This window comes from Tachypleus tridentatus, chromosome 13, assembly GCF_004210375.1.
Source record: "Tachypleus tridentatus isolate NWPU-2018 chromosome 13, ASM421037v1, whole genome shotgun sequence".
NCBI lineage: Eukaryota > Metazoa > Arthropoda > Merostomata > Xiphosura > Limulidae > Tachypleus > Tachypleus tridentatus.
Genome location: NC_134837.1, coordinates 91,878,420 through 91,902,715, shown reverse-complemented (window position 1 = coordinate 91,902,715; position 24,296 = coordinate 91,878,420). Strand labels below are relative to the sequence as shown.

Here is a 24,296-nt window from a genome sequence, read left to right as displayed (position 1 = left end):
ACTTTTAAATTAGAAGCAGCACCGATAGCCCTTGAGTAACTTGGAATGAAATTTTAAAATAAAAAAATAAAAGCATCACTGACCCTCCAGTGGCTCATTAATAAATCTAAGTGCTTAATAACGCTAAAATTTGGGTTTCAATACTCTTATTGATCAGAGCCTTTTAGTCCATTGTGTATTTTTGCGTTGAACAACAATTAACCCGAGAGGAGCAGAGGCGTGCGATATACAGTATCCTAGGGTAAAGCTAGCATGTTCTTAAGCCTTGGAAAACTGTATAGAAACAGAAAGGAAAAAAATGTTTGAATAATTATCAAACTTTCTGTGACTTATTATCACACAAATAGTCAAATAAATTAAGCTTCTTTCAATCAAGATGAGGTAGAGTATAAGTTATTATTTTTCCATCTTGGAGTGAAAGTTTCCACAACGAGTTAAGGGCAGTTGATCATACATCAATTATTAAACTAACATTAACACTAACAATACAAAAACGTGTCGAATAATGTTTAGATATATGTATTAATAACTGGATGTACTTCCCTTCAATCCCTGAAAGTGTTCTCTTTCGAGAATAAGCAACACAAAAATTAAGGTATAGAAATATTTTTGTTTCTTATTTTTCAATTTCATATGTCATGTAGTATCGTAGCTTACAGAATGCATAATTATTCTCGTGAGTCATAACATGTACACGTTTTACTGATATCACGACGGTACAAACTACAAAATTAAGTGTCCCTGGTGCGACATAATTTTGTTGTCTATTGACTGATTGACAGACAACATACTACTCTCTATTAGTATAAATGGTTAAAGCAGATGAACCGTCCAGGTGGTGTTGGCCTCCTTTCGGAGGAATAACCAGATATCTCTCAGCGTTTGTCAGTTACAACCCAAGACTACGTACATAAATACGAATACACATACGGTTATTACACGGATATTAATTATCAGTTACTCACAACGTCAGTCATGTATCATGTTTCATGTAACCACTAGTCAAATTGCAAATATATTTGAAACTCACTGATAACACTGATAATAACTGTGTTTAAAATTCATATACTGATAATTATTACACTTAACGTTACCATAGATATCAAAACAATTACTGTTCATGTCTTTTTTTTTCAGATTTGTTTGTCATACACATAACACATCGTTAATCGAATACCTGATATTGAACATATTTTTAAACATTTACCAACCTTATAAGAAATATCATTCATAATAACAATTCTGCGATAAATGAAAAGTAATAACAACTTCCAAATATATTTCAACAGTTACATATCATGCAATGTGTTTCTCTTATTACTAAAATTACAAAATAAGGCGAGAACGAGTCGGAGATTATCATTTGTTTCGTCTTTTCTCAGTTATTTAGGTTTAAGAGGATTACTCTCCTTATCACTAATCCTAAAAAAAGGATTAAGTCCGAAAAAACAAGACTAGCTCTTGTAAAAAGTAGAATTTATCAAATGAATCCTTGTTCTCATGTCCTATTTAATGCAACTCAGCATGGACAGGTTGTTAGGGTGCTGAACTCGCAATCTGAGGGGTGTGGGGTCAAATCCCCGTTGCACCAAACTTTTATATCCTTTCATCCGTAGGGCATTATAAAGTGACGGTTAATCTCACTATTTACTGGTCAAAGATAACCCTAAGAGTTAACGGTTGATAGTGATAACTAGCTTCTTTTCCTCTATTCTTACACAGCAAAATGAGAGAATGCTATAATTATCTAATTCCTAGACGTAACAACTTGGGTTAACTTAGCCTTCAAGGTGAGACTGCAGATCCAGTAGTTCTTAATTTGAGACACGATGGCGCTGAACACTCATTCAGCACTTTTAATACCTTTTGAAAATTATGTTAACTAGGTAAATGAGCCAGAAAAGCCAATGTAAAGACAAGGACTTCTAACTGGCTAATGTCATAGGTTATTTAATTTATTCTCCTTTACTTAATTCCTCCCAGTAGCATAGCAGTATGTCTGTCTTATTACAACATTAGAAACCGAGTTTCGATGCCCGTGATGCGCATAATACAGATAGCTAAGTGTGTAGCTTTGTGTTTAACTACAAACAAACAAGATTTAAAAATTAGGGACGGTTATATTGTAATCGTAGATATCGACTACGTGCATAGTTCGTTTCAGTTTGAAAACACCATTTCCAATAAATATGGGCCCGGCATGGCCAGGTAGTTAAGGCACTCGACTCATAATCCTAGGGTCGCGGGTTCGAATCACCGTTACACCAAATATGCTCGTCCTTTCAGCTGTGGGGGCGTTATAATGTGATGGTCAATTCCACTATTCATTGGTAAAAGAGCAGTCCAAAAGTTGGCGGTGGGTAGTGATGACTAGCTGCCTTCCCCCTAGTCTTACACTGCTAAATTAGAGACGGTTAACGCAGATAGCCCTCGTGTAACTTTGCGCAAAGTTCTAAACAAACCAAACCAATCGTTCCAGTTTGAAAATACCAATTCCTATAAATATTCAAAATCGACATACACATACACAAATTAATATCGAAAATTATTGTTCAACTATTTATTTCTTTTAACTTGACTAACTGATATATGGCGGTCAATAGAATGTAAATTTTCCAAATAAGGGTAAATCATTGGAATATGAACTTGATCCACTGTAATATTAATTAATTTTGAAACGCGATAAAAAGTTTTCTTTAGGAATTTTGCTTCTGAAAGTGTGAGTTCACTCCGGATATGAAAAAATAGTGCATTATTCTAGTTCGGATCTTCCATGAAATAATATTCTTATATCTTAGTTCATACTTGAACACTGATTCTTTAGTATTTCATAATAAACACTAAACCTAATTTCCGTTGACAGAAGAGAAATAAAGCCGAATCGTTAACCCGTTAATTCTTAAAATGGTATCTTATATAATATTTCAAAGTAACATATTTCATGTATGAATTGCAGCATATTTTATTACTTCTCGTGCTTAATTTCTCGCCAATATTGTATTTATAAGCAAATTAATATTCAGTAACCTTGAAGACAACCGTCAAACAAAACGTTGTCGTGCTAAACTCTTCTATCTTGAAATGCAAAATTCACAAATCTGCTATTGAGAATATAATTATTGTGCTAAACAAAATTCGATGAAAACAATAAACGTTTCAGATACGTTGCAACATCCAATTATAAAGGTCTGTGAACCGAGTATATTAAGAAAAAAGAATGATTAGAAAATAAGTAAATAAATTCAAGATTATTATCAAGTCATCTAAAATAACACATATTTCAAACCCGCAATTACAACAATAACACAATGAGAAAACCGGTTAATTAAAATCAAGTCTTTCTACACGATTGTTTTGAGACAATTATAAAAGTAGGGTTTGATCTTTACGACAATTTCGATACAACCTCGTTGAATATTCTTACACCAGAAACTATCGCATTAAATTACAGATTTTTCCCCAACTTTAAGAAGTAATCATTTATATGTTTTTACTTGTTTGTTAATTCACCGATTCAAATATTATTAATTCATAAAGCAATAATTGATGTAGCTTTTGGCGAAATTTTTGAAACGAACGTAAGTCTTTTTAAAATATTTTTATTTACAGCTAAAATATTAATTTCATGTGTGGTTGCAGTAGGCCAAACAGTATAAAAATAACCAGACATATATGATTGCAGTTGGTCAAAACTGTATAAAAATAACCAAACATAAGAACTAAATTATGGAAACATAAACGGTAATTTATAGTACATCAAAGAAAACTAAACTAAATATTTTTTTTATTCTTTAGTTTCTAATTACTTTAGTGTTTGTTTCTCTAATATAACTATATTGTCGATCTTACTTTGATGATCTATTGTTGATCTATACCTGGATCTCTATTTGATGTTAAATATTCAGTTAATATTAGGTCACCCATTTCTTATTTAGTTTTTAAGGGAAGAAAGACTCGCATCAGATTCCTTCAACTGAAGGGAGAATTGATTAGATATTGGAGTCAAATGACAGTAATTATATTCGTGTTTAGAGTTATACCATTGAAAAACCTCATAGTTTAAAACGACAAAACTTGTTATGGAAGGAAAATCAAAAAAAGTAAAAATGCTGTTTCTTAGATATTTTCAGACTACAACTTTAATTTTTTCTCTTATCCGTTTTCTCCTTTTCTAAAATATTTTAACTGTCAACAAATGCCTATTCATAGGTTTTTGTCTGAAAACAAGAGGATTCATGTCCAAGTTAAACCCAAATTCTTGCATAAGAACTACACTACTGAGTGCATGAAAAACAAAACAAAATAATTATGTTGACAACTTAAGTTATTTCTGTGTTCTGTTGGACAGTGCAATTTTTCAGTGCAATATATAGATGCCGTTTTATTGTTCTTGAGCTGCATTCTGCGTTCGTAAGGGCCTTAATCTGGTTCGACGATCGGCTGTTGTCTTGCCGGACAACCCGTCGATTTCTCCTGCTCAACGCTGACGAAAGTTTCTTGGGCCGACCACTTGAAATTCTCGTTCCTTATCCCACAGGACTACGCCCAATCTTACCAGCGATGGCACGTTGAGAGAGACCTTGTTTTTGCAGCTCGACAATTCTGCCACATTCAAACTCTGTCATCTTTTTAGCCTTTACCATGTTTTTACCCAATGTAACACAGGAGATGTCAGTGGAAGATGTTGACAACGCTAATGCTTGAACACGTATGACTAAATTACGTTACATGTTTACCGATTAAGGCTTCGTTCAGTATGGTCTTAAACTTTTGACCAGCTAGTATTTAGGCTAATTTCATAGTGTTCACATTTTCCCTATTAAATGCTAAAAACGTTTTTTATTCTTTTTTCCCTTTTGTTATTTTCATCTTTCGAAGCTCTACTCAAATAAGTGGTTGAGTCTAACAACGCAAAATGCATATTTTTCTTTATGTTCCTTGGCCTTAAAATTTTGACCAGCAATGTATATCACAATAACGTCATTTATTTTGCCCGCTAGTGGCACAACCGTAGATGCCGGGTTTCGATATTGGTGGTGGGCAAAGCAGAGGTAACCCTTTTTGTAGATTTACACTTAACTTCAAACAATAAAAACAACAATCATTTACTTTACCTGAGATGTTACGTAAAATCAGTTTTTTAGCTTCGTATGTAATCTTTATTTCTGAAACAACAAACTAAATAAATTTTAGTTATTTTAAACAGTTATGATTAAAATAAAAATTATTGGAACAAGCATCAAAGTATTTCAATCGTCATACTTTTAAAAATTCATTATCATATTTTTGATTCAAAATTAATGACGCAAAAAGTGACCAATAAATTAATATTTCTTTTAAAAACACCTTTTGCTATTTTTCTTCAGCTTTGAGAAAACTAACAAAAAAGTAATAATTTTTTTAATTTATTAAAGCTATTTCCATTAAAAGCAAATAAATATTTAATAACTGGGAGGAGGAGAATATTTTCAGGTATTCTTAGATGTTCAGTATCTTAAACATGCGAAAATTCATAAACAGTACCCACTTAAATCATAATTAACATTTACAAAATCCATAACTTTAAATAATTCTTTCCATGAAGGGACTATGTATAAATGTTTTTTTTTTTTTGTTACAAGGAAAATACATTTTGTAAGATGACATTCTTACTAATAAATCTATACAGAATTAAGGGTTAACGCTTTGGTTATATCATGACGCATTAATAATAAATAACTTTAAATCTATTTTCAGCAACCTGATACATTTGCTTTTCAGTAAAGTTAACATTAACTGTGATACATGTAGAAGAGATCTTGACAGAAGGAATAGCATTATTATTGATTTTTAAAAGTTTTTGTAATTTTTTTTGAGTTTTCTATAATTTTAAATCCACAATAAATAATGCACTTGATAATGGAAGTTAGGTAAAAAATAACATCAGTTTCAGTTAAGAGAGAGTGATAGTCAGTGTCTGAGGAATTAAAAGATTAAAATACTCGTAGTTATTCGAAAATGATTGAGTGGATATATCCCCTGCTTTTATAAGTTCAGCCAAAATGGAGATTACAAGACCTTCTTTGTTCATAAAATGTTATAATCAGTTACACGTGAAACAGGTGCAAAGTCAAAATGAAAGAAATCGGTTTAGCATGAGAGAGGAATTTAAAAGACAGAAGTTCAATGAAAGAATAAATTAAAAGAAAGTTCGCAAAATGTGAGAGAGCATCAATAAACAGAGGTATGCGAATGAAGAAAGTTGCTATATGCTGCCAGTAAGAATTAAAACGTATTTCTCAACCAATGTGTCATTAAACAACAGTAATAAACAGTAGTTTGTTATGTTTACATTAGTACGAGTCACTTCCTGGTAGAAACAAGTACAACCTAAATAAATTTGTCTGATATAAGAAGGTAAACGAAGTGCTAGAACGTACGTTTGTAACAGCAATTTATTAACATTATTTTTCTTCTTTTACTTTCAACTTTCTGACCCTTGAAATGAGTAGAAAGAAAATTAGGTCTACTTAACTTAATGTCTATAGGAAATTTACCAAAGAAATAAATTAACTAATTAAATGTTTGCATGAGCTCGCTCATCTTATAGAAAATATCAATCATATTTTCTTTATTTTCCCTTAAGATATTTAGGAAGAGTAAAAACTTACACTGAGTGTAATCAAAAGTATAATTTTCGGAACGATTGTCCCATATACCAAAATATTAATTAATGAATTTGTATTTGATAATTTTAAATAAGCTAGCTTTACAATAAGAGGGTAATAACTAAAACCTACATCCCAAAGAAACCTTCAATATTGTCTCATAAGTAGTAAGAACTGTGGTGCGTGCATCAGTTCCACACAGCGCTAATGAAATCACTTCCTTAATATTATATTATCCCAGAGATAGTCTTCTTAAGATTAACCTTCTTATTAAACCTCTTTGAATACAGTTATAAAAATAAACTTAAGAAAATTAATTAATTAAGATTATATGTTTCTTTCTCTTTAAGTAATGCTTCATCTTTTTGTACCTTTAAGTTTGTGTATATTAATTAAAACATTTGTATTTCTAAATACTTTTTATTGAAAGAGTATTACAATTTCTTATAAAAATAACTTTGCAAAATTAGAAATACACTTGACTCTATTTGAGAATACAGTGAATATTGCAAATGTAACGTCTCAGATCAATATGAGACATTTTCATTCTTTTGTCAAATATAGGCATCGATTGTAACCTAAACACTATCCTTCTTATTCATACAGAAAAAAAATCAATTAAAAAACAGTCCTCGTGTCAGTAGTTCAAGTACATTTGGTTTAAAATATTTATTGCTTAAAAGTATTTTGTTTTAAATTTTTATGTCCCAGTCATGAAATATGTAATTTTCCATGACTTCTAGTTAAAAATACAATAAATAGAAAACTTGGAATTACACCTTTTTGAGGAAAAGAAGGAAAACTTCAAAATAAGGTTTCATATTTTATACGTTTCTTGTGTTCAAAAGCTGTTTTAATAAGCCGAAAATCATTCTCTATAAAGTCATGTTTCTGTTCATTGAACATTGGTTGTGTTTCCACGCTCTTTTCTTTCGTAGGGACATTTTGTGGCTTCCTTCAACTATAGCCATAGATAATATTAATTTATTTAGTTATATCCTTTTTACATTATTTTTCAAAGTACTTAATAAACATTTTAAACCCGTTTATGTGGTGGTACGTCTACTAAAACAATTGAAACGTTAGACAACATTTCAAGTTTATTTTCTAGATACTTCGTGCAAAGCTGTGCAAGGACTATATGCTAATAGCAAAAAACAGACCAGAATGGAAAAAAAATTAATCAAAAGCACGCAAATACGGCCAACTTTTGGATTACTATAACTGAACATTGAATTTGAACATAATTTTTAAAACCAAGGGCGATTTTATGGCAAAACCATAAACCATAAACTTTTTGATCTGTAGACCCAGTATGCTAATCTTATGACTACGCACAACAAATGATGTGGAATAGTAGGTAAATATGCCTTTCAACATTCATATCGAACACTACTAAGTTTCTTGATCTTACGAGTAGGCCAAGATTTTAATTTGTTTTCATTAATGTCCATTTAGGTAGATTTAGTGTTGGCTTGTAAAACGTTTTCTGTTCCAAAGACGAATTGCTTTTAGAATGATCAATTTCTTCAAATATTTTCCGAAAAAATTAATCAGCCAGTCTTATAGATATATTATTTGATGTTAACTGTTGCTAACACTTCGAAATTATTTAAACCTCATATAATAATTCTTTTTTTCTCTTGTAATAAATTAATGGAATACCAAGAATTAATTTACTTAAAATCTGATTTAATAAATTTTGGAATTGTCACCAAACTGCTCACTGTATACGATACATTTTCTCGAAACCATTTAGTCAAATAAGGATTTTGTGTTTTTGGAAGTTATAAAATGAAAACATTTCTTCATGCGGTTAATATCAACTTAAATGAAGGACTTTTCTTCATGGAAGAAATAAATCTCAAGTTTAAATTAATTTTTTTTTAAATAAATTCAATCTTACTTGTAGTCTTTGATTAATATTTCTCCAAAATAAAATTGTTAAGAAATATTACATTTTCGAACAATATTTGTAGAAATTATCATCGCCTAACATGCACAGAAAGAAAAAAAAAAAATAAAAATACTATCCCTTTCATCGTGATTCACGAAATGATAATAAGATCAGTTTATTTTAGGATCGATTTTCTAATATTAAAAATCAATTACTATTTATCAAAGAATTTGACTTTTGTTTTTTAAAAAATGTTACCTTTAAAGGTAGAAATATGTTTAACGCTTATCAATAAATAATCTAATAAGAAAATAAGATTTTAGCTTCTGCATGGGAGGAATTATTCAAAATGACGGTTTTTTCTAGAATTGCAAACTATATACTAAAATGTAGGGTTTGTGAATATGTACGTGTTGAGAAATTATTAACCTTTTGTTTGTTTGTTAAATAATTTTACACATAGCTGCAATAAGCAATCTGCAAATAACCGTTTCTAGTTTTTAATCCTTAGGCTAAAGAGTGAAACAATTAATTAGTTCTTGAGCTTCTCTCTTGTTTAATCGAAAAGAGTTATTTAATTGTCGTTCCTATAGCACACCTATTCTCCCAAAGTGCGAAATGCTCATTGTGGCAATAATAACCACTAAACACACATGTCTCATCTACTATCCTAAGACTTACAATAAATTTCTATTTACTTTATGTTAAAAATTCCAAAAATTGTACTCTCCAAGTTCTTTTTTTCTCTTTTTTCCATTTGAAATGCTTTAAGAGATTGATTTTTCGTTCGCTGTATTTGAAATGTATTTAAGATATGTTAGATGTTGATGCTTTTAAAATATGCGAATTATATTCTATTGTGCCTATTCTGACATTACTTCTTTATAAATTAAAACAAGAAAGATATGTCGAATCTTAATTCTTTGATAGTATTTGTTTGTTTGTTTTTGAATTTCTCGCAAAGTTAAATGAGGATTATTTGCGCTAGCAGTCCTTAAGTTAGCATGATAAAACTAGAGGGAAGGAAACTAGTTATCACCACCCACGGTCAACTCTTGGGCTACTCTTTTACAAACGAATAATGAGATTCACCAAACTTATAACGCCCCCACGGTTGAAAGGGCGAGCATGTTTAGTGTGACGGGGATTCCAACCGCGATCTGCAGATTATGAGTCGAGCGCCCTAATCACTTGGCCATGCTGGACCTATTTGATAATAAATGAAATATAGTTTTAAAGTTATAGTTACAGTGACTAGTTATTTTTAAATAAAGGTTGTGTTAATGTTTTATTTTTTCAAATTTTAACGTTTAGTTTATTTTTAAGTGTTTTAAGTGGTTTGAAAAATTGCGGAATACAAATAATTAAACTTTAATTATTTTAATAGTTGAAACCTAATTTTAAATTTTAATTTTCCTGACCTTTGGAAGTTCTAGTGATAAAGAATAGCCAGTATAGCTAATAAATATGTTTTGAATATTTATCTACATATAATAAAATCAATATAGCTGTAAAATGAGTATTTGAATTTTTTCTATGCGTACACACACACAAACACACATAAGTACATATAAATGAATATTTATTTATTTCGTAGAGATAAAGAAGCTTTATTTTCTGTAGTCGATCTTGGGGTTAAACTCTCTGTATAAAGTTTATTGGTTTCAGTGCTTGATGTAAAATTAATATTTAAGAACTTAATTAAATATTAATATTGGCAGTATTACTAAAATTACTTTATCGTTAATTGCCTTAAATTCGTCAAAAATGCATTGATCTCCATTTTTGTATGTTATTTTACATTAATTTTTTTACAGCAGCATTCATTCTCATCCTAGCTAAACTCCTTCTTGGTTGCTAATTATGTTCTACCCGCGGGAATCAGAATCAGTTGATTCTCCACATCTTTTACCCCCAAACGTGTTCATCGTGATTATTAAATACAGCTTTTACTATAAATTTTTGTTTTGAAAAATACATACACACAGTAGTTATTTACATTTTTAAATACATTTAATATGTTGTTTATATACCAAAGTCTACATTAAAAAGAAAAAAAACCTTCATGCATTTTGTGATTTATGTGATAGTTTTATCTGATAAGTCACGTTTCGAAACATGGATCAATACGACAGGATGCTTATCTTTATTCACAAAAATACATACGTTGCTTCTACGGCAAATACAAACAAAAAAACATTATTTTCATTACAACAAAAACATGGAAGCAAGCTTCGTCATAGTATCGGATTAGTAAATGATGCGAAATTTTAATATTTGTTTAAAATATATGGTTTAAATAGACGGCGATACTTCTATGTGCCCCTCTTCTGCTGTGGCCTAGCAGCAACTCTGATGGCTTATAACCCTAAAAATCAGGTTTTCATACTTATGGTTTGTTCAGTATACAGCCGTGTGTGTGTGCAGTATATTTTCGTGATTACAAGAAATCAATTTATAAAGTAAATAAAAATAGAACAGATTAAAATTATATAATATTTATTTGCTAATGTGGCTCAGTTTTGATAGAAGAGTTTTGGTCAATTTCGATAAAAATAATATTTTTAGTTTTGCTAATCAGTAGCCACTGAATCAAAATCATTCAAAAAACATGCCACATCTTCTTTTAATATATGTGTTATGTTATTATGTGACTACAGCTTAAATACCATAAAAACACACAGAGAACAGTCAAGAAAGTACATAAAATATAGTTTATACGATTTACTGTACAATATTGAAAATAACTCTGTTGACGTTATATCTTAGTAAACACATTCTAATTTTCATTCCTACTAGTTATTTCTTAGAGTTTTACAACCCTGTTTATTTAGTCATACTTCAAGTTACTGTTCTGTTATATATACTATTTGAGGGTTTCGAGGGGCATAATTTCTGCGTTAGTACTTGGAGAATTCCTTTTGCGCCTGATTACATAATACATATTCATGAGTAAATTACAGCTTTTTCTTTACACGCTTCAGATACTAATTAACCGAATATGAGATAGTACCGATGTTCGTGAGTACAAAGTAACAAAATTTCTTTAAAACAATTTTCTTTATTTGAGATGCAGAAATTATGAGTATTACATGTAAAACAGCACAAGGGGTTATCTAAGCGTAGGTTTTGACATATAAACATAAAAAATTAGATATCCATGTATATACAAACGGTAGAACGTTTGCGTCTATTTGATGAATGTACGTTAGATCGATCTGGCTGTATTAATACATTTCACTGATTTTTAGGAGCTATTTTTGAACTAAATTTGTTTCTTATTTTGAATTTAAAATTAAAACATTAAATGTAGTAAAAATTTCAGATAGAAATTCACTATGTTAAGTATTTTTAATCTGATTATCTCTTAATGATGTATAAATAAACTTTCTGAAATATTTTGTGTTACTAGCTATCGAATCGGATTTTTTATCGTTTAATTTGTATTCAAACTCATCAAAATTGCATATGAAATGTTTTTTTCTTAAATACAGGTTAATTCTCAACTTGTAATATCACGTATTTACTTTAACATGCAACGATTCTTATTTATCTGAACTAATTAAGTCAAGATTAGTACCAGAACTGGGCTGGGATTTGAAGCAATTAGTTAAATGTGTACATACAAACTTTATATATACAAAAAAGTCGCGTTCATTTTAAGATAATTTAGTATCCTGCACTTTAATATTTACTATCGTACAGACTAAGGGCTAGAACTGGCGGTTTAGCTGTGAAATAAAAAAAATAAATTTCTTTTTATAAATATTATAAGAAGAAACATAATTTGTACAATAAAGATATTGAGTTTTTAACAAGAAAATGTATATGTTATGTGACTATAGCAAAATTTTAATTAATATATATTAACGAAACATTTCAAAAACATCATATCGCTTATTAGTTGTTGTTTTGAAGTAAGCACAAAGCTACACATAGGGGCTATCTGAGCTCTGCCCACCACGTGTATCGAAACTCAATTTTTAGCGTTGCAAGTCCGCAGACATACCGCTGAGACACTGGGGGGCACGCGTATTAGATTTTCGACAACATTATTAGAAAGCAACTTTCTAGTAACTGGCACAAAAATTTATATCAGTTTTTAATTGCTTTTTCAAAATTATGTTTTCGTTCTCACTAGAGATTGTGAATTGCCAGCCGAGATCAATAATTTACACAACTGTAATTTTTTTATAATTTTAATATTAAGGAACTGAATATAAAACTTATGAGAATGATAATAAATGAATCACCACCATTTCTGTTTAAACCAAATAACACATCATAATTAAAAGTATGTTATTGGAGATGGTCGCGAAGAATATTGACCGGCTTTCACTATTTAAAAGTATGAAGTTCCTTGGTAACCATTTGGATACTTCTGATTCCATGGTAGGCTACAAATTATTAAATGTATTTACTAATGAGTTTTTCATTCAGACAAAATATTATGTTAATAGTATTTATCATTTCCATAACAATATTAATATTTATGCTAAAAATTTTACAATAATATAAAGAGAGTATGATTGATTTTAACGAAAATTCATCATATTTAACATTTTGTATTAATTCTTTTGCAATGTAATGACAGAAAAGAAATAAACGGTATTTTATGTACAGACTAACAAATACTACAGACGTAATAATGAAAATTTTGGAAGCTAGAAACATTCTAAGTATATAAAACCTTATATATGTTTATCTTTTAAACTGTTAGCGACCTACATTAATATTTTTATGTCTACTTAATAAAGTTTATTAAAAGGTTATGTTAGAGGTATTAAAACTATTCACTGTAAAGCGGTTATTGTTAAGAACACAGTTGCACAATGGGCCCACTGCGGACACCGAAAATTTATTACCTAATTGATAATTCCTAGAACTTACAGCTGGCTCATCAGGGAGCAAAGACGTTTTTGTAAGTTTTCAGCAGAACACTTCTCACTATATTAACTTTGCTGCTTTGTCCACAACGGGAATTTGAACACTAGATTTTAGCATTGTAGATTAATAAACTCATCACCAATACTTTTTGGGCAACACTGAAGAAAAACAAGAGACCTTAAATATATCTTTCTAGACGTGGTTTCAGAAGCGGTCTTAAAGTAGCGAGTAGTACAAATTAAGTTTAATACTACATTTGCATGGAAACAAATATAATTTAGATGCATTTTCATGTGTTAATTTCATACAAAACTTATGTTAACTTTGATTTGAACTTATCGTAAACTTTAAGAACAAAGACAAGTTAAAGTATAATATAACAATGAAAGTAATAATTGTGTGGAAAAGTAGATTTATAGCATCCGAAGGACAATAACTGAAAGATACTATGGTCTTATAGATTAAGTACAGCAATGTTGAAACAACAATTATATTTTACAGCGACTAAACCATATTTTCACTAATAAAACTACTGTAAACATTAGCATGTGTACATGCTTTACTAAGTATTGTTTGTAAACTAAAATATTTTAGATGTTTCGTCATATAAAATGCAAATTAATGATTATTATTACACATAGTAGTACCTTACAGTGAAAACAAATATTATAGTTTCAACAACGTAACTATAAGACATGCTTGTATAAATGTTGGATATACATATCTAGTAATAAAGTAGTGCAAAACTGACTTAGTATATTACTCAGGCCTGCAACGTTAAAACTAGTAAAAGGTGTTTTGATTTTAATAATGGATTTTCTACAGTTCAGTTGTGTGCATCCTATTGGCACAGTGGAATGTCTGCGGGCTTACAACGATACGGGTGGGGGCAAAACGCACGTAACACGTTGTGTAGTTGGGAGCTTCACTTCAAACAAATCAGATTCGCAGATTTCAAAAAATGTTAGTAATTTTTTTTCTCTCATTTAAGGATTTTTTACAGTGCGGGAAGAAAACGAAACTTACTTAGATCAAATCATTGTTTCATTTATTGCAATGAAAAATGTTTATTATGTTTATTAACAAAAAAGACAAGAAACAAACGGAAGGGCGTGGAGGAAGATTGACGTTAAACAAACATGCATCGTTATTCATCCTGATTGTTTGAACTCTTCGTCATTTAGTCTCAAAACTACGTGTGGTGGTATTTTTTAATGCATTGCGCTTGGATTATCTGGTTTCAATGATCAGCAATAACCAGCCATCTGATGTTGCACACATATTTCCCAATACCTTCTCTCCATTTTACTGATGTCTTGATGTAATATTTTCCCTTGCTCTTAATGAATGCACCGAGAGTGTAAAAAATAAACTTTCAAGCACGTTCGTATTACATTCCATCTCTTTGATTATAACGAGCATGCTATTGACAATAATTTTGTTAATTAAAAAAATTACAATATTTACAAAATTACAATTACAAAATTGGGTCCTTGTTGCTTCCCACAAAATGTCAGTCACATCTTTAAAGGCAATCTATGTTTCTTCTTCAACTTTCCTCATGGTTCTTTCGAACTGTTCATCTGAAGTCAGTTTTCTAATCTGAGGCTCTTTTTTATGTTTCGTTTACAAAAGAGCTGGAAATTTCCTACATAGAAATTGGAAACAGTCACCATCTTTTTCTAAAAAACTGCTTGATAAGGCCTAGTTTTATGTGAAGTGAAGGTAATAAGGCTTTCTTTGTGTCAAACAGACTTACACATTTAATAGTTTTTGATCCAGGTATCAGGCTGACATTGAGTTGTTCTTGCTTCTTTATCCAGCGTTGATTTCGTGATCTACTGTTCTATCCACACGAAAACATAGAAACATTGTATTACTGAATTCTTGGCCAAACAACATACAAAGGACTTTAAGTCTTCACAAAGTAGCCAACCATGTTCTTTGTATCCGACCTTATAAAGAAGAAGTTCAAGATTTTCGTATGTTTCCCTCAATTGAACCGAATGAGCAGAGGCAATAGGAACACGTTTTAGACTTCTTTTGGAATAATCAATGAACAATCACCACTCACTTTGTTCATAGTTTACAGCTCCTAGCATTACTATTAATTCAGCAAAGTCGCTGCAATAAACCAGTGAACCTTCTTGGAATAAACTCTTTCTCACGTTTTATATATGAGTAAAATAATGTCCCTGAAGGCTGTAAATTCTTAGTCTGAAGTTTGGACCATAAAATCTCTAAAGACGTTTTCTTATATTTAGTCAATTCTTCGACACGAACAATGCAAACTTTGTAAAAGCCCATGATTTGTTTTGGTTCCTAAGTGTTAGTCCGAAATACGCGTAATACATTTTAGGACAAATTATATAATGTTTAGTTTTTGTTTATTTACAATAAATTTACACAAATACAACAGAATATGATTGAGCCATTCACACAACCTCTTATTGCCATACCGATGAATAAGTAATATTGAAAAGAAAAAAAATGCCAAAGTGTACACATAAACAGATACTAACCACAAATGACAAGTCATGTGACCTGTTAACCTTTTATATATCAGCGATGTGTTTTATACGGGTTCTATTACATAGAACAATCGATAAGACTCTCACGTCGCCTTTTGTCTAGAGAAATCTGTAGCAAGTTGTTATCAACATTTAAAACATAACAAAATGGGAATCGAATTCAATTTTTGTGAAAAACCTGTACGTGATGGGAAAAAATGGATATCATTTTCGGATTCAGCATACAGAAATTTGTTTGTTTGTTTTTGAATTCTCGCGCAAAGCTACATGAGGACTTTCCGCGCTAGCCGTCTCTAATTTGGCAGTGTCAAAATAGAGGGAAGGCAGCTAGTCATCACCACCCTGCGCCAACTCTTGGCCTACATTTTTACCAACGAATAGTGGGATTGCCATACAAAAATTAGTGTACAAAGTGTCAAAATTTCAAGACAATAAAAACATTGCAGAGCAATTAAAACAATTGATTCATTGATGGCTACGACAATTTTATATTAGTGCTTATAATATTTGTTTGTCATATTTTAAACTAAAGCACTTTTAAATTACACAAAATGAGCTTGTATATCAATATTATGACTTTGAATAAAATAAAGGTTATGAATAAAGTTTTTTTTAATTCAGATGCGTAATCTAAGATGTCTTTCTTACTTTTAAATAAATTAATCTAACCAAATAGGTAGCAATAAAACATAAAATCAGTGAAATATCGAATATTAATGTGCTATAACTAACTTATAATGCAGCTTAGATTAAAACCTTAAATTTTGTACTTTAAGATTACTGGTAACATTAGATATGTATACGTATATCAATATATTTCTTTTTTTATTACAAAGAACTTTGAATTTACGTGACGTACAGTATAGGAAAAGTAGTTAGATGCACAATAAAATCAATTTTTTTTCTCAGATAGAAGAAGTTTAAACTTAAGCAATTAGAGATGCAACTAATAAAGCAACAACAACGCAAATAAAATAAGCCATGCTGCATGCTCGAATGAAAAGGATAACATAATTATTTAGATTTTATCGAGAGTTTGTAAAATAGTCAGCAATGAATTATGTAAAGAATTAACTGCTTTCTCCAATCCAAGCTATTAATACAAAACTGATAGAATCCAGCAAAAAGGAACCAAATATTTGAAGTAAGAGTATTACTTAATTGCATGTTAACAACAAAATGATTGTATTGTTCTGCAAAATAAATGCTAAAACTGTGAAACAAATGTCAGATTTTATATGGTAATATAATAAATCATGTATATTATAGGTGTTATTAACTCTTTAGAAGTATTGGAACGCTATAGTTTTACGAGTATACCGAGCTTAACTTTGTAATAAAGTTTAGTTTTTTAAAACTCTCACATATAGTTTTTATACGCTACATATCCCTTATTTCAAAAAAGGAACAATAAAGCATTACAAAGCCAAGTCTATAAAAGTTAACAGTAATAGCTTTTCTTTAGTTACTAACTGGCGTTCATATTTTTACAACAAATGCTATAGACTAATCGTTACAACATCTCATTTATCTTCATAATTTGTTACGTGAATTTGGAAAACTGCTTTAAATAAACTCTGTCATACCACAGATAATATTAAATAATACATCTATCACGTATTAAAATTAATCTTGGACAAGAGCCTGCTTCATTATATTACGTATTACAATTTGGAAATAGCCTGAGCTTGTAATTTGAATTTATAATTTAATTGAATATCAATATGTAATACATGTATGATATTTATTAGGAAGATTGATATACACATTTTTTTTCTTAGCACAAATATATTTTAACACACAAATAATAATATAACAGTTATTGCAAATAGTTATTACAAATAATATTTTATATAAGGAAAAAATTTAGAAACTTACAAACAATACTGAGTTTTCTGTCTGGTCTGGAACTGAATATTTTATTGACGATTTATAACAATCGAATTAATTCTGAATTGACACATTTTAAATTTGATATATAGTTTAAATTCGATGAAAAGTAAGTTGACGCTGTGACTTATGTATGTCTTTTGCTTTAGTTTAGTTAGGGCTAAATATTAAGGTACTTCATACTATCAATAAATAAACTCACAATGTTTTTCTGGGACCTAAAGCTAGACGTTTCTAGAATTTTTCACTATATTGTAGTACAAAATGCCTACTAAAGTATATTTACAGCCATTGAAATAAGTGTACACAAAACTGAATATTATTTTTTGGTATTTTTTTCGTTTTTTGTTTACATGATCTAAAATCTGTTTAAGAAAGGATGTTTATATAATAGTATATTTTATTTATTCTTTAGCTATTCTATCTGATAAAGATGTCTGTGGCTTCTTACCACATCAGCTTCATGACAGCAGATTTTGGTAAGTATTCGATTTACAGTTCTCACATGTTGGAGGTAAAACTTCAGATAGAATCTTTATTGTGTTACTTAAATACTTCAAGTACATCTACGAATGTTAACTTTAGTTTATATAGTTCGTCTTTTACTATTAACTTAAGCGTTGGAACTTACTATAATTAATAAAACATACACAGCAATTATTAGTACAGATATATGTTGTAAATACAGTTAATAGTTGTGAAGAACATTTTGACCATTTGAGTGTATAACATCTAAAAAATATTGCCAATAATATAATAAATGTTAGCACTTCTAAAGCTATGATGATCATTTTCACAATGTATTATAATATATTTCATGAAGATGCACTGACAGATGTAAGTTATTTATCTTTCATTATATATATTCTAGGTGACATATGAAATAGCTTCGATTAATACAAATAATCGTTAATTTAGGAAACATTTGTGCCCTCTTTGATGATTAATTACAGTACTATCGTTCGTTATTAAATGTATTTGAACGATTTGCGAACAAATATCAATATTTCACATTATTCAATAAAATTAATAAAAATCACAAGACGTGACATTCAGATATCCAATCTCATATTTAAAATTAGATTTACAAATTATGTAATTACAAAGAAGACGAATGAAGCTAAGTCTCAGAAACATGACTTGAAATTACATCATTAAAGTACAGAAATACATTTTGATAGATCTATTTAAAAGCAGACAGACAGTTTCGGGATTTTAACCCATGACTCGCTTATTGACAACCTCAATTTATTTTCCGGTGGCCCAATGGGTACTAGATACACACTTAATTGATTGAAACAGATGTATCTGTTCTTTATTACTTGACTAGCGTATAAGTCCGTCAAAAATGACGAGGCAAATACTATCAACCACATTCCATAGTATATCCTAACCTCACATTTCAAAGGTAACTCAAATAAATAAATTTTGCAAAATTTATCTTGACTAACAATGTAGCAAAAAAGTACAATTGAAGCAATGAAACGTTGGTAAATGATCATTCATAAAATGAAATCATGGCGTATTAATAGAATAATTTCTAATAAAAATCAGTTCGATTAAAAACCTCTAACATATAGAAAAAGCCAGGGTGTTTTGATAACACTACGTTCTAGCAGTGGCTTTTATGCCATGTCGCTTAGCAATAACCTAATATTGTTGTTAGTGAATGTATGAAATATATGTAGAAAAAAAAAACTGAACAATATTTGTTTATTCCTTAATTTAGAGCCTCTGTTGTTTAAAAAAGATTATTTGTTATTAAAAACTTTCGTGATATAATAAAAATAGCTTAATTTAGAAACAATTTAAGTTTGAAATTGAATTGATATTTTTACTTTCAAAAGTGCAGTCGAATCAGTAAAACGTCGATAAATTCCTTTATGAAGTAATCAAAATTAATATAGTTCATGAAATGAATTTGTAAAATATTCATGATAAAGTTTATGCAATTTACTCTATGTTAGGTAATACTACACTACATCTTTACTTTAAGCTTATTATAACAACACTCACTACACTTATTTAGGTTTAACGGCACCTCCTCTCACAACCCCTTGCACCTCCATCTCTAAAATAGTCATGAGCAGAAAGTAACTGAACTATTCTCCCTGAATAAATGCATGTTGGCTTTTATGACTTCTTATTTCGATAAATCAGGCTTGATCTAAGGTAAAATGGTACACACCAGCTTTAATATAGGATAGATTATGAGAAATTAAGCTCATTTAAAATCATTACAGAGTTAAGCACATTTAATAGTTTGAGATGTATTAGATTTGTAGATAATTTGTAATACAAATGTTCGCTAGCTCACTGGAAAGAGCAGAGTAATACAGTAATGTATAAGTCATGTTTCTGAAATATTTTAGACTTAAGTGGCATTCATTTGTGAAAAAGGTATATTGTTTAGTTTATTATAAGTTGAATATTAGATTATTATTTTTCTGTGTCAAGATAAAGATTCTTGTATGATTCCAAATTATGTAACTGACTACAAACCAAGCTCGTCGATAATAGTGTTAATTTAAAATATAATTGTTGCGTTAAAAAGTAAATAATTAGTACATTATGCCGGAACACTTGATAGAATATGATATGTTTGAAACTAAAGTATTTTTGATAAAGTCGCAGAAACATTTTATTCAATACTTTATAGTATTGCCAGTATAATTCATATATGTACTACATGTTCGAAGGAATTGTTTCTAAGAATATGAATTATGACACTTTCAATATTACGATGAAGCCTATGTTTATAAACGCATATCTATATATATTTATAGTAATTTATCATATCAATATTGTAACATTCAAGTTTACATTAAATTATGTGACTGTTAATTTAGTTATTGCTTCGATTTTTTGTGTCATGTTTGTGCAAAACTACCTACACAAGGGATTATCTGTGATCGACCAATCTCTGTTACTGAACCATAATTTCAAGCATTACAAGCGTTTTCAAACTTACCGCTTTGGTACAGGGAGCGAATGCGTTTGTTATCTCTTTAATAATAATGTACACTGTAATATTATTCTAAACGATTTATTTCTGGGACAAATTAGAGTTTTTATCTATGATATCACAACTATATCATACAGTAGTAATTGCGATTCAGTGAGATTAGAATTGACAATGTACTTACAATGTTACGTATTACGATTTATCTCGGATGAGTCTCCGATTTATTATGTTACGCACATGACAATTTAAGATTTCAAATAGCCAGAAATTTTAATTTTAATATAGAAGTTAATTGGAATTCTATGTGAATCAAACTTATGATATTTGCCAACAACATTGATACACACAATTTTCTTTCTTAACACAAATATATTTTAATATACAAACAACGACATAATTTATAATAACGGTTATTGCAAATAGTTATTACAAATAATGGTTTACATACAGAGTTTTACAAATTTATAAACAATACTGGGTATTATATCTTGTATGGAACTTAATCTTTTATCGTCATTCACGGAAAACGAATTAATTCTTTATTAATGCATCTGTATGTTTCTCTTGATGGCAAGTTAGCTCAAACTACACGTAAGGTTTCACCGACGACAGTATCCACTGTCTTCGTAGAAATGCTAACGTTCGAAATTAATTCACTGAAGTTAAACAGTTTGTATTATTCGAAATCTATAAACATTTCTGGTCAAATATCTGTATTTTTCCGATTAATAAGCGTTTATCACAATTAAAGTTTCCGAGGATTATAGTATACTGACTGTAGCTGACCAAACAATATTTTTTCTGCCTCTAGGCGATTCGGTTTATAAAACTTAAAGCGAAATTCTGGAGTGTTCAACAATATTCGAAGACACATTGGTGTTTTCGTAAAACTTTTTTGTTTGTTTGTTTTGGAATTTCGCACAAAGCTACACGAGGGCTATCTGTGCTCTGCTAATTTAGCAGTGTAAGACTAGAGGGAAGGCAGCTAGTCATCACCACCCACCGCTAACTCTTGGGCTACTCTTTTACCAACGAATAGTGGAATTGACCGTCACATTATACACCCCCACGGCTGGGAGGGCGAGCATGTTTAGCGCGACACGGGCGCGAACCCTTTCGTAAAACACATATTGTTGATTCTTACACTCGAGAATCTTCTACAAATTTAGAGAACAGAAGTGATTTGCTCAACGTCCAACAATATACGGCATATGCATCAAACTGAAACAACCCGCATGAATTAAAATAAATGCATAACAGTAAATCCGTTACAACGATAACATAGTCAGTTTTCGTCGTTTCAACTAAAACAATCATAACTTTCGATTTCAAGTACCAATAACTGAATACCGAATATAACACGAATAAAAAGAAATCACAAATATTATGTTGTTGTTTTTTGTAATTGAAAATTTAAAAGAAAATTGTATCCAGATTGTATTCACTGTTTACTTTAGTAATAGGTCACAATAGATTATTCAATTTAGTATCACTGTTATAGAGATTAGCCTTAATATCTCCTTTATAGGAGTAAAAATTATACCTTGAAAAGAAAAGAGCCGTTTTTGTATAAAGCTGGGCAAAATTTAAAATTATTCCTTGCTTTTTTAACTAAAGTGCTTCATGGTTCAATAATAACGTTTCTAGATAGTATGTTTGTTTGATTTATAATTTCATTACAAAAAGTGTATTAATTTAATAACGCTACCTGTGTGCGTTTTCCCTTTCTACAAAGAAAATACCTTAGGCCTTTATTTGTTGAGAACGACGTTGTTAACAATCTCGTTCTGTGAAAATAGCAGTCGACATAATGATTCACATTTGCGAAAACACATCACTGCAAAAGTATGTGTCTAGTCGTTTTACTTTAGAACGATTAACATTTTTTAGTAAAAATTAATCATAAGATAAAATTGTTCGTCTTTTGTTTAAATAAAAATTTGCTTGAAATTTTTGATAGCATATGTTAGCCCATCACTCAAATAGGCCAGTTAATATTAAGGATTCAGTCACACACATACACAGTAATGTGTAGCTGATGAACTTTGAAAGAGTAGCTTAACCAAGACAAAAGTAAGTAACAAATATAATTTTTGGTAACAGCAGTTACTTCAAAGAACTCATCAAAAATATGATACTTTAGTGTTGAATTTTAATTTGCTTCATCTTTGCTAATACAGTGGTACAGCGTTATGTTTGGGCCAGATACAATAAGGATTAAAAGGAATATTTTTCTGCTTTCTTTCGTTTGTTCAACATATTTTTCTTTGTTTTTTCAGTGTATTTGTTGTTCGCTATTCTCGTCTGTATCCTGTCAGTATCATGTGTTTTGTCTTCGATCCTTCTTTTTGTTGGAGTACTGACGGTAAGTACAATCCTTCACATCATTAAATATGTTAAAAGTAACTAAACGACCAAATATTTTACTAAACTTAATCCTTTCCATTACTATTTATTGTGGCTTTATTTTCGGTATTTAATCCTAATGGGTTTTCCAATGACTTCCTGCAACCTTATTTATTGAATAAACTAATGCCACTGAGCATATTTAATGAATATTGTATTTCACTACTGTTTTAAATAAATATATGAGCTTGAAAAACAACACCACCAAAACACCTTAATATTTTATTTTCCATATAAAATGAAGAGAAGAAGGCGTTTTAACATACTTAGAGCAGAAATGATTACATATATATGTTTGTGTCAGATAACGTTATCATATTTCGAAATCATTTTTTATTATAACCTTCTGTAAGAGATTAGACTTAAGAGTTTCTGCTTTGAACATTTACATAATCAACTACCCTTGGTTTCTATGATGGTTTCAAAATGTGATATTTCACAAAGAAAATTGAATTTTTCGTATCAAAAACTTAATGCATAAATACGTCATTGAAGTTTTTATAATCATCTATTTTGACAATGTTTTCTATTGAAATAATTTACAAATGAATCATTTGGTATTTTCTACTGCGACAGTGAAAAATATGTACTATAAGTTTTCTATGTGTATGTTTTTCTTATCAATTTTTAGAACGGCAGTATTAATCGGGTGTGTCTGTAAAAGCTAATTTGATATTACATAGCATCTAAAATGGTATACTTGTAGCCTTACGTATTCAAAAGGGATAATTTCAAATGATTTCAAATATGCAAGTTTAAACGTACTTGTTATTCAGTTAAAACTAAAATAAAACGTAGTAACCCATACTGACATCTTCACGATCTCTGTAAGTGGGCTAAATACATCTGTTTATATTCTCTGAACAGGATTTATGTAATAATAGGAAGATACCGTAATTTTAGCCTTCGTAGTTTGATATTTAGCCATCTCTACTTGTATATCATCATAAATTATTATCAATTGCCCATCCATTATAATTGACGATATAAATTTGTTTGAATATATTTCTATACCTGTAATGACACACTAAGTATACTTATTTAACAAAAGGAAAGAATATTCAGACTTAAAA

The 24,296-nt window shown here is 29.8% G+C and overlaps 1 protein-coding gene across 1 annotated transcript in view; it reads left to right on the top strand.

The window, feature by feature from the left end:
* LOC143237431 (uncharacterized) overlaps positions 1-24,296 on the top strand; it is a 61,653-nt gene that overhangs the window by 16,464 nt on the left and 20,893 nt on the right. The window contains exons 2-3 of the mRNA XM_076476669.1: positions 18,268-18,331; positions 23,097-23,182. Of these exons, the coding sequence (XP_076332784.1) occupies positions 18,268-18,331; positions 23,097-23,182 (150 nt within the window). The remainder of the gene's footprint in view (positions 1-18,267; positions 18,332-23,096; positions 23,183-24,296) is intronic.